The sequence below is a fragment of the Thermobia domestica genome, chromosome 4, assembly GCF_964235325.1.
Source record: "Thermobia domestica chromosome 4, izTheDome1.hap1.1, whole genome shotgun sequence".
Taxonomy (NCBI): Eukaryota; Metazoa; Arthropoda; class Insecta; order Zygentoma; family Lepismatidae; genus Thermobia; species Thermobia domestica.
This window is the reverse complement of record NC_137457.1, coordinates 283,035,394-283,048,713: the sequence shown is the minus strand read 5'-3', so window position 1 is coordinate 283,048,713 and position 13,320 is coordinate 283,035,394. Positions and strand designations below refer to the sequence as shown.

Here is a 13,320-nt window from a genome sequence, read left to right as displayed (position 1 = left end):
CCAAAGTATGGAAAAATTACATTTCAACACGTGTATTTTCGAATACAACAAAACTTGAGGCAGCGATCCATATCGACTTAAAGGAAGTCATACATACGCTATCCAAAAACACATATTTCAACAATGTGCAATGGCTGCACAAGGGATTCCTCCACAGGACATAATTCCCAGACATGATACCAACAGAATTCCCAGATGTGCTCGGATCTAAAGGTAGATCTAAGATAGGAAAAAGATAAACTCTGAAAGCAGTGAATACGGGATGTGCTAGCGGAAAGTCGGAAGTGTTAGAAATCGCCAGTTCTAATGCTTCACGGTTCCTTGAGTTCGGAATAACACGTGTTGCAATGTAATTTTTAAAAAATGCTTTTGGACGGTCGTAGCTCCAAAACTATGCACTTTTCCTCATATGCCCACACCATAAATACACAATAGACAGGTGTTTGAAGTAAAACGAAAATTCACACCATATTGAAGAAAAAGTTCGTAAAATATATGGAGTCAAAAAAGTTTCAAATAATCCATTAAAAATTACGATGCGCAAAATACGTACCTGTAAACAAATATGATATTTGCCGAACATTGAATAAAAATGTGTATTAAAAACAAAAACATGGTTAACCTGAGGACTCTAATATTAAACAACAGTAGTTTAAAAGAAAAGAAAGGTCAAACAAATAAATAAATAAACCGACATTTTTGAACTACCATACGTAGTTGGAAGGTTTAAAAATACACCAATATAAGTTAGTTGTAATTTAAACTTTTCTTTTTTTTACATTTTAACGCATTTGAGAAATTATTAATCGAAATATTGTCATGTTTGTGTTCAAAGACGTCATTCAGCTAAGCATTTTTATTATCTTAGGTTGATGACAGTAATAATTGAAGTTTTTAAATCTTTGTTACATATGAAGATCATTTTTAAAAATGTTGATGAGTAACTATTCTATCAGGTCTCTGTTTTCATATTGTCAAACTAAACACAACACATTGAGTAAGGCTATGTGATAAAAATTATACAAAAACACACAGATATAACAGTTTCGACATTCTAACTGTGTTCTCATTAACAAAAACACACAGATATAACAGTTTCAACATTCTAACTGTGTTCTCATTAACAAAAACACACAGATATAACAGTTTCAACATTCTAACTGTGTTTCCATTAACAAAAACACACAGATATAACAGTTTCAACATTCTAACTGTGTTCCCATTAACAAAAACACACAGATATAACAGTTTCAACATTCTAACTGTGTTCTCATTAACAAAAACACACAGATATAACAGTTTCAACATTCTAACTGTGTTCTCATTAACAAAAACACACAGATATAACAGTTTCAACATTCTAACTGTGTTTCCATTAAACTTCTACTCTTTCATTGGAGGAGTGAAAAATCTGATAAAGACAGTTAGTTTGTTAAACCGTGTTTGAGTGTTTATATACATTTTTATCATATTGCCTTGCTCAGTGTGTTGTTTTGTGTAATCAAATGTATTTTTTTTCCACACTCATCTTAATGTAGTGCAAATCCTATAATTTATTCTTATTATTACTTTTCACCAATGTAGAAATGTAACAATAATTCTCAAATCAAGATTGATCTGTCTAATATAAGATAATATGTTTCAAGATGGTGGAATTTAAACCCAAAAGTGTCACTTGCTATTTGTCATATATTAGTTAAACATGAAACTACATGAACTACTTGGCCAAGAGTTTTAGGAATAATCTAAAAAAATCATCAAAATATTGTGATCTTGGCTAATAATTAGTTTTGGATCAGGGGGGGGGTCACAAAATTTTTGAACGCCCCTAAATCGAGTTTTCGTATTTTCTACGGAATAAGCACTTCATACTGAGTTAAGTGATAGTTTGGGTTTGGCTACCACTATGTATAGTTTTCCAGATATAAGGTTTACAAGAAAATTTTTGATTGGATGAAATCTAGCGGGTGGGTGTGTAAAGTGCGTGAAGTCAAAAATCAGTGTTCTACAGAAATCGCATTTGAAAGCTTAGACGTAAATCCAAAATTCGGTTTTGGATTTTAGACATAAATCCAAAAAACAAAAGTCTTATTAACATGAAGAACTACAAAAGCTAATAATTTCCGCAAAACTCGATTTTGAATTTATGTCTGAACCCTCAAATGCGACTTCTCCAAAACACTAATGTTTGACTTAACGCACTTTACACATCCACCCGCCATATATTGGATCTTTTGATTCCAAAAAAAGGATTAGAGATTTACGTCTACTTAAACAAATTTTAGTAGTTGTAACGCATATTAGTGGATAAACAAAATTTTAAACATATTTTATCCAGTATACTCAATACGTATTTTAATAAAGTAAATATAGTTTTTGGTTTAAGTAAATTTAAAATCCATCCTGCAAAGCAATGAGTAATATCACAAAATCAAATTTCGCTTCAACGACCTCAATCAAATAATTTAATGTAAATCGATGGTATAAATCTTAGTAGTTGTAATTTAGTAATGTACACAATGATTGTAAAATTCAAGTACGTAATATTACAACATTTTAATGGTTATGATTAGATAAACACTGCAGATTTTCATATTGCTTATCGGATTTTGTAAAGAACTTCTATAGCATTTCTAGCTGTTGGCTTATAGTGCCAATTCTTTCCCACTTTTAACCTACTCATCACTACGAAAAAATAAATTTAATATTCCAGAAAAACATTTTCCGATTTCATTGAAAGTTATATGTCATAGTATTAATTAACCTTTACTCAAAACCAGTGGCGGTTTATAAAATGAGAAGTTTCAATAATATAAATAGAGTATTGTGCTTAGGAATGTATAATATGACTAGGGTGTCAATGTTATTCTCTTTGTTTAATATATTACTAAATTATCACCTGTTCTGTTTTTTTCAAAAACATGATATAATGCCGTAACTACATTTCCAATGTTTAATCAAATAACTTTGTTGAAATACCGTTAAATAAACGTCGCCAAAATCAATTTCTCAAACACTAATATACAAGGTGTTACAAAAATGTGTCACAGTGCTTTGAGAACAGATCCCTCACATTAAAATAAGAAAAAAGTTTATATGAACCTATGCTCAAAAGTGGATAGTTTCGGAGTTATAGGGTGCGAAAACGTGAAACAAGTGACCTTTTAAAGTTCATAGCTGCACTATTATGGAACCTATCGTAGTCGGATCGAGACATCACTGAGAAACTGGTATGTGAGCTATCCAAATATCCATGTTTAAGAATGTTCCAGTACTTGCACATCGAGTTTTAGAGAGGTAAGTAGAGAGTGATGAAGAAGTACTCCCAAATAGCTTCTCAAAAAATGATTGTGCAAGTACCGGAAGGTTCTGAAAGATGGATATTTGGATAGTTCACATACTAGTTCCTCAGTGATGTGTTGACCCGACTACGATCGGTCTTATAGTATGGATCTTTAAAGTTCATTTTTTCATGTTTTTATCACTCTGTAACTACGAAACTACGCACTTCCGACCACAGATCCATATGAACTTTTTTTATTTTTATGTGAGAAAACTATTCCCAAAATTTTGAGGCAAGTTTTTGTAACACCCTGTAGAAAGCAAATAGGCGTAATACAAGATTGATGTAAAACAAGCCGCCACTGGTTCGAAGAATATTATTTTTTTTTTAACAGCAACTATTTCTTCCAGGTATCAGAAACAACAACATTGTTATTACACAGGATGAGCCGTAAGTCACTTGACATTAGCAGTCATTCAGTCTTCAATTGACTAGAATAAAAATAGTTGAGTGACGTAAACGATACATTATGGCGTGGTTCGTGAATTATTCGTTGTAAGAAATGATTTTACAAAGGAGTTTAAACCTTGTTACATTTGTAATTAAGTTGGTTTACAATAAATAGGAAGTTTTATCAAAGGATGAACATTTCGTAGTTGATAAATAGCTAATTCAAATAACTTTGCATTTTGTCTGGAAGTGACTTACGGCTCACGCTGTACTAATCCTTACAAAGCAGGGGGACATCACTTTTCTTTTACTGAATGTTTATTTCTAAGCTATTGTAACTATTTAGGAAACTTGAAGCCTGAGGAGATACCACAGATAGTTCTTTTAACGTTTGACGATGCTGTGAATGAGCTCAATCGAGAGCTCTACAAGGACTTGTTCGAGAAAGGCAGGAGAAATGCCAATGGATGTCCAATTTCTGCTACCTTCTACGTCTCCCACGAATGGACTGACTACAGCCAAGTTCAAAATCTATATGCTGATGGCCACGAGATGGCCTCACATTCTATATCGTAAGTACACGACAATGGGCAAACGGCCTATGGAATTCATGGACTGAATCTGTGGGCTTCTTTCTTTTTTTTTCCAGCTTTTCCATGTGTGTGTGTGCTAAATTTCTGAGGCATGTTATCCTTTTGATTATTACGAACATGGAGGAAAAAAAAAGTTGTTTTTGAATTTTATTCACGATATATTTATGGCTAACTTCTGTTAGGGTATTTTGGGTTCGATCCCATAATTCGTTACCATTGGTGGATTCAGGCAACTTGTAGATGACTCAAGGCCCCTCGCTTCCACTACTCATCTGACTGAGCGTGTACACTCATCCATCAACTTCTTTAGTGAACCTTGAATCAGCAGTTTAGAAGATTTCGTCATGCAACGCTTTCTGACGCTAGTTGAACTATGAAATCATTTTGGCGAAATTTAGGCTTGTTATTTTAAAGTAATAATGAAAGTAGCAAACCAAATAATACGTAGTACGTTACAATAATAATTTAGAAAAAAAGAATACTTCCAAATATTGACGTTGGCAAATGCGGTAATTTCTGCCCAACGACGGCACCTTGGTCATGAGTATTATTTTTGTATTTATATACTCAATCCTACCTTCACTCGATGATTAACTTTAAACTTTATCACTTACGTACTTTGCTATATTTACAAAATTACATGTGCTACTTTAAAACTTTCTACAGTATTTTTTTTATTTTATGAAAAAAAAATTGAGTTAATAATGCAAGAAGGGAAACATGCCTCAACTCTTAGCATGGCTTTCTGTCTGTGTATATAAGTTCTTTGTGTTGTTCCTTGTTTTGTGGCGCTGCTTGCTTCAACCTGTTTGATAGGCTTCTAATGCTCTGTGTGTCTATCCTGCTTATTTCCGTGTAGGTGGCTTTGAGCCAGAGGAGATTCCCCAGATTGTGCTCCTCACCTTTGATGACTCAGTGAATGACTTAAACAAGGAGCTGTACAAGTCACTCTTTGAGAAGGGACGACGCAATGCCAATGGTTGCCCCATCTCAGCCACATTCTATGTCTCCCATGAATGGACTGACTACAGCCAAGTCCAGAATCTGTATGCTGACGGACACGAGATTGCTTCACATTCCATTTCGTAAGTCGTAATATCTAGCTTACGATGTCATTTTTTTAAATTTATTTATTTCAATGTTTATGAGAGAGAACGGGATTTGAAAAAAAAATCTTACAAGCACTTTCACCTTGTGCACTAATTAAATGTTGAAATGTAAGAAAAACGTTAAATGTAGACCTTGATTTAACCGAAATAGTAATATCATCCACTATGTAGAAGTATAATACAGGATGCTCGAAAAATAGCGATCCATTTTTGGGTTACCAAATTTGATGGATATGAAAAGTGGAGAGGTCAACGGAATACACTATAAGTAAATCAAATCAATACAGCTCAACATGAACATTCTGCGTGTCGAAGGTATTGTTGCCACTTCTCTGCAGTAGACCAAAGAATTAATGCATTTTCGCGCTAATTTTATGCCTTTGTGCATGTACCTTACCTTTAACCTTTAATATTTTATCTTAAATTCAGTCTATATACTGATTTTTATTTAATCGAGTTCGTCGGATTCGAATGAAGTTTTGGAACAGATTAAGATCGGATTCCAAAGTATGACTATACTATACAAAAATAAACATCATGCAATATGAACCAATGCAGTATGATTTCATTTTAGATCTATTTGTTGTTTCATTCTCTCAACGACTGAACAAAGCTTAAGCTTCAATGTATTGGATAAAAAGCTGCATTGGATTATATTGTGTCAAAGCATTTATTATTATTATTATTATTATTATTATTATTATTATTATTATTATTATTTAGATCAATTTGGTCTTAAAAGAATAAACTAATAGTTAATGAACACAGAAAACAAAACGATGTTATTATCTGTTCTGTTCAAGTTTCCTTTTCAGTATTGAGGCTGTATGAGACGTACATCTACAGTTTTGATCCGAACTACTGTCCAAATTTCGATGCTCTCCCACCGGGAGTCGAACCCGGGACCCTACACAACAAAGGCGCACGCTAGCCACTAGACCAACGGAGAGGGCTGAAGACAAATTATTAATATGAGAAGAAACAGCGAATGTTCCGGTCTTGAAGCAAAAGAATTGTGGCTGATCCTTGTAAAACACTGTTATATTGCTTTCTAGCCTTGTAGATGAAAAGTCTTTAGTTGTGTGTTCTTTTAAGATTAGAAATATAGAGAAACAATAATAGTTATACCTAATTATAAAGGGTTGTTTATATTGTATTTTCAGATAATATATGTTTAATTTTTTTAAGCCCGTGGCATTCTGAGAACTTTCAGTCTCTAATTTTTCAGTTTAAATCTTTACATTTGAGATCAGTTAATTAGTTTTTATAAATTGTATATTAAGAGTATTAGAAAATCACAACATACAAAAATAGTAGTAGAGTCCAAGAAAATGTAATAACTATAGAAAAAAATGTGAACATAAACTCTATGAATATAATTCATATATAAGCGTGGAAGTAAATGTAATCCTTACCAACATATAAAAGAACACGTGTGTCTATCATTAGATTTTTACGTAGAAAGAGTCTTTAGAGCCACCGAAATAGATAACCTTCACTAGATCTATTCGCGGACCAAGTTATTTTTTTTCGATTTTCTATTCTAGGAGGGGCCTATTTTACTTGTTTTTCCATTATTATTATTTATATTTAAAAAAAACAGCAATACAAAATTTTTACCGAACTACAAATACATAATAATTGACTATAGAAACAACTAACTTCATCATGTTAATAACGGGACATGTGAAAAACACGAGTTAGCATTGAGTATTATTATGTTAAAAAAAACGAAAACTGATTGATTGATTGATTGATTTTGAGTTTTACGTCCCGTTCAGCAGCGAGGCTATATGAGACGTGGACCTACTGATTAACGTGGAATCCGAACCACATGAGCTCCCGCCGGGAATCGAACCCGGGTCTCCCACGCCAAAGACGCGTACGCTAACCGCTTAGCCACGGAGGAGCTCAAAAAAAACGAAAACTGAATAACGTATTATAACGTACTATAATGTCAGAAGAAATTAACATTGATTTTTTCAACAATTTCTGATATATAGGTTTATAATAAAGACTTGGACATACTAATGAATACACAATGTTGTTTGTTAGATTTATTACTAGGGATTAGGGAGTGGAAATTCTTAGAGAAGTCCATCTAAATTTTACCGAATTAAACGTAACTGTACAAAAATAAAAAAAAATATTTACACGACAAGTAGATCATTACTTTAGTTTAGTATTCCATTAACTATAATTAATGTAAAACTACAAAATTCAGATTAAAAAAGGAACAAAAATGAAACAGTAATTATTAAGATAAATACGATAAATTATGTATATACAGGTATATCGTGGAAATGATGCAGTTAAAGAAGTTAAGTATAGAAGTTTTCACTTTAAATTTAGATGATTGACCAACTAAATGTGAACAACTTCAAAGAATGATTAGATGTCAGACTAATTAATTAATTATGCTCAATATTATGTATAAAATAGAATGCATATTTGTCTGTGTTTGTCCGTTATACATATTCACAACGTTGGCTTGATATACTTTTGAAATGTTGTATATACTGTATATTATCCATGTATCCTAGGCCGGTAGTAGGATACATTTTACAAAATGTGACCATTAAAGAAGCAGCCTTGAAAGTTTTTTGAAGAACCATAAGAAAATTGTGCATTTGTTTCAATCTTCCCTGCGAAGAACGGATACCTGCTAGTAATCTCATCAAAAACGAAATTAAAGTAATTATTTACGAGAACGAACTTCCGAGATAGTTTAGTTGTTGCTGTTGGACACTTTGTGAAAACTAGATACAGATTAAAAACTAGACACAGACTCTTTAAACATCTATCGAACTACATGTGGGAATAGTCAAAGAAATTTAGTTGTATATATCGACATCCTTTATTTACAAAAGTTGTGTTATTCAAATGAAATACCCAATTTTAACATTTAAATTTATTTTCAAGAACGTGATATATATATATATATATTTTAGTCACGTATATTTTATATAATTTTATGTATGTATATAATGTAAACTTGATGGGTTAGTTTTCTCAAAAATGGATGGAGGTTTGTCTCATAAAATATATGTGTTTGTTTGTTGTAGTTAGCTTTAACAAATAGATATATAAATTAATGTGGATGATATTACTACAATTCTAATTTATATTGAATAAAATTAAAAAGAAATTCTATGTTGCACATTAAAATATATTACTGATTGGCTTTTTATATTAATTAACAAGAACTCCCAAAAATGTTCTAAAATCTTTTTACATTAGTAATTTAGAAACACTATACAGGGTGTTATAAAAGTGTGTCACAGTATTTTGGAAATAGATTCCCCATATAAAAATAAGTAAAAAGTTCATATGGACCTGTGCTCGGAAGTGCATAGTTTCGTAGTTCTAAGGTGCTGAAAACGTGAAAAAATGAACTTTGAAGGTCCATAGTTCCACTACTATAGGAGCAATCGTAGTCGGGTCAAGATAACACAGAGGAACTAGTATGTAAACTATCCAAATATCCATCTTTCAGAACCTCCGGTACATGCACAATCATTCTTAGAGAGGCTGTTTGGCAGTACTTGATCACTCTCCACCTACCTCTCTAAAAATTGGTGTGCAAATACTGGAGTATTCTTAAACATGGATATTTGGATAGATCACATACCAGTTGCTCTGTGATGTCTTGACCCGACTACGCTAGGTTCCATAGCAGTGGAGCTATGAACTTTTTTTTCTCATAAAAGAAGAAGAAGACAGAAAGAGAGAGAGAAAGAGAGGAGAGAGACAGAGAGGAGAGAGAAAGAGAAGAAGAAGAACCTTCTCTTTTCTTTTGCTTCCTTTTTCTTTTTTTGCTTCTCTCTCTCTCTCTATTTCTTCTTCTTGAAGAAGAGAAAGAAAAAGAAATAGATAGAAAAAGAAAGGGGAGGGGGAAAGAAGGAAGGAAGCGTTCTCTCTTTTTCTTTTTTCTTTTCTTTTCTTTCTTTTTTCTTTTCTTTTTTTTTTGAAGAACACACTCTCTCTCTCAAAAAAATAAAAAAAGAAGAAGAGAGAGGGAAAGAGAGAGAAAAAATAATAATAAGAAGAAGAACCACCCCTTCTACTCTCTCTCTTTCTCTTTTTTTAAAAAAGAAAAAAAGGAAAAAAGAAAAGTTTTTTCTCATCTTTTCTCCTTTTCTTTCCCTCTGGTCTCTCTCTCTCTCTCTCTCTCTCTGTGTCTCTCTCTCTATATATGCTCTCTCTCTCTCGCTCTCTCTCTATAAAAAAGAAAAGAAAAAGAAAAAAGAAAGAAAGAAAGAAAGAACGAAAAAAGGTCAAGTTCACTTGTTTCACGGTTTTGGCACACTATAACTCCAAAACTATCATAGGTCCATATGAACTTTTTTCTTATTTTGATGTGAGAAATCTGTTGCCAAATAATTGTAACACATTTTTGTAACACCCTGTATATGCTGTTTGAATACAATATTGCAAGGATATTTACTAACATTAAATTCTGATACATTAAATTGAAGAAGTATATTTTATAGCGCATTTTTCAAGACTTGGAGACATTTGTAACTGATTCAAAACTTACGCATCGTTACTAACCTAACTATGTTGTCATCATTTTAAACCTTCACATTGTTTTTTTTTTAATTTCTTTGTAAATCAGAATCTTCTTTCACACACTATTGCACTCAGTTCATTATTTACTTTTGTATATTTACTTCTTTACAATATTGATAATATTTTCTTTATGTATTAAATATAAAAAAATGAAATTATTATTTTAACATGGCTAGTACAATAGAAAATGTTACAAGCTTTCAGCAATATGAAAATTATAACATTTTTAATTACACCATGATATTTTAATATAAATCTTATTCTTATTAATTATAATTTTAAAAAAATATGTATGTATATAAAATTTCTATATCAATTTGCACAACACTGCGGAAACCGTTGCTCCTTTATTTTTCGTTTTTTTTTTCGAAATGACTACGCATGTAAACTCTTCATTGCTATTTTCAGCTTTAGCAATACACCGTTTCAATAATGCACATACACCGCTTCTATTATGTATTATGCCTTGATGTTACGCAGAAGCTTACATTGTTAATGCATCATTAATTTATGTATTGCTCGTATTATTAAATTTTAAAAAATACTATAATATGGTTAACTGTACATTCGTATCTAAGTATTACATTAGGTCTAAATGTTTGTGTGACGAAACAATTAATATATACTATCTATATATAAATAGATAGATAGATAGATAGATAGATAGATAGATAGATAGATAGATAGATAGATAGATAGATAGATAGATAGATAGATAGATAGATAGATAGATAGATAGATAGATAGATAGATAGATAGATAGATAGATAGATAGATAGATAGATAGATAGATATATATATATATATATATATATATATATATATATAGTTAAAAGATAGTAAAACTTTTGAGGTTAGAAGATCAAATATAGGATTAAAGACAGGCAAGAAAAATATTAGTATTGCACTATTTGGAATAAAGCTACCATGAACAGATGTTTATAGAAAATGCAACATAAACCAATTATGTTATAAAATAGAGAATCTGCCTATACAACAAAATCTTGAAGCCATACGTTACAGTTTCGCCACCCCTACTTTGCCCACTTTGCCCAATAAGATCGCAATGTTTTGAGCCAAAATTCGTGGTAGAAAGGAAAGTAGCCAATCAGACGTGCCGATGTTCGGTTGTTTTTTGTCTTCATTGATTAAAAGGATAAAGATTCATATGGGCAGATCCTCTATTTTGTAATATCCTTGACATAAACCCTATTAACTGTATAATTCAAATGTGAAAAAATTATGTAATTGAAAACATAAGTGGATTAAGAATCTATCAAGGTAAAAACTCACAGATTCGAAACATTTTGTTTAGAAATGTTGGATAACATTTCTACTGAAACTTGTAGAATAGTGTCCCAATAGTAATAATAATTATATTTATTATTATCTTCCAATATTTTGAGAGGAAAAGGCAGGACCTCTACTTTGAATATCTCATAAAGCACTTATCAATGAACCCTGAAGGTAGCAATGCTTAGCGAATACAGAAATAACATTAGTATACATAACATCTGATCAAATCATTTACTATTAATTATCTGTGTTACAGGTTCGGTAATTTATCATTGCCTTCATAATCAATGTGATAAAGGCAGTGATATATTCCCGACACAGTCACACAGATTAGTTTGCTTTGAAGAGATTTTTGTTTATATTTAAGTTATACGAAGTTACGAAGCTAAAATGAACAGTACTCAGACGAAATAACAATTCATTCGAACTACAGAGGATAAAACAAATGATTCGGGAATAGTTAAAAATAGACATATTTAGATTTTAGAATAACCTAATAGATTCAAGAATGGTTAAAAACAGAAAAAAAATAGGCTTTAGAGTAACTTCATAGATTCCAAAATTGTTAATGATAGATTCGAGAATAGTTAAAAATAACAAATTTAGATTTTAAATAACTTTGTCGATTCTAGAATGGCTAACGACAAACAAATTTAATTTTACAATAGTCTTACAGAAACTAGAATGATTAAAAATAAATAAATTTGGATTTTAGAATAACCTGATAGATTCGAGAATGGCTAAAAATAAAAATTTAGATTTTAGATAACTTTATGGATTCTAAAATAGTTAAAGATAAACAAATTTAGATTTTAGATAACTTGTTCGACTCTAAAATGATTAAAGATAAACAAATTTAGAATTCAGGTAACTTCATAAGTTGGAGAATGGCTAGCGACAAATTTAGATTTTAGAATAGTCTTATAGATTCGAGAATGTTTAAAAATATTCACATTTAGATTTTAGAATAACTTCATAGATTCGAGGATGAAAGACAGACAAAATTTAGATTTTATAATTGGCTAACACAAAATACCACAAATGCAACGTTCTTTCTTCCTTTTCAATGGTATCCCTAAAAGAGACGTATAATTCGTTGCAATTGTAAATTGTCAATAAACTGATTAACAATAGAGCAATAGTCAACATATCAGTATTTTGTTTTCATTGCGTTTGGTCAACCTGGAGAAAAGTTAAACTATAAAGATTTAAGTTTAATTTCTTTGCTGCTTAAAGAAAATCACCCATGATTGATTGACAATCTATTAATCTCCTGACCTTAAAAAGAAATTATCATTACAAGACAAAATTTCAGAAACTTTTTGCGGTTCTGGGGAACCTGCTGCTTTCTTTTTATTTGTTTATTTATTTTTAAATATAATTTTAGATCTTAGACTTCTAAATTACGAAGTGAGAATTCAGCTGTTTATGATCTTTTATTTTCAAAGAAAGTGCATAAGAAATTATGGTACTCCTAGAAGTATCACTGAAAAAAGAAGAAAAAACTCTGCATTTGTGAGATTTTGAGTTAGACGGTTCTAAAGACTAAATTTGTATATCTTTAACCCTTCCCAAATCTATGAGGTTATTCTAAAATCCAAATTTGTTTATTTTTAATCATTTTCGAATCTGTAAGACTATTAAAAAATTAAACTTGTTTGTCATTAGCCATTCTAGAATCCAATAGAAATTCTAGAACTTTTCCTAAAATATAAATTTGTCTATTTCTAACTATTCTTGGATCTATAAGGTAAAATATCTATCATTAACAATTTTGAAATCTATGAGGTTGTTCTAAAGCCTAAATTTGTCGGGTTTTAACCATTTTCGAATCTATGAGGTTATTCTAAAATCTAAATTTGTCTATCTTTAACCATTTTGAAATCTGAGTTTCTAAAGTTATCCGATTCCCGAATCTAAAATCTAAATTTATCTATCTTTAACCATTCTCGAATCTATGAGGTTGCAGATAGATTGATAGACAGGACAAATATAAGCGTTTCGTTTCGTTATTTCG

General features: G+C 31.1%; 1 protein-coding gene across 7 annotated transcripts in view; it reads left to right on the top strand.

Moving 5' to 3' along the window:
* Positions 1-13,320, top strand: part of Cda5 (Chitin deacetylase-like 5) — a 454,673-nt gene that overhangs the window by 427,484 nt on the left and 13,869 nt on the right. For 6 of the 7 annotated variants that reach the window (XM_081756024.1, XM_081756027.1, XM_081756029.1 and 3 more), the window contains one exon: positions 5,186-5,411. In XM_081756024.1, coding sequence (XP_081612150.1) covers positions 5,186-5,411 — 226 coding nt within the window. Of the gene's footprint in view, positions 1-4,079; positions 4,306-5,185; positions 5,412-13,320 lie in introns of all 7 variants that reach the window. The other variant, XM_081756025.1, reaches the window with a different exon arrangement.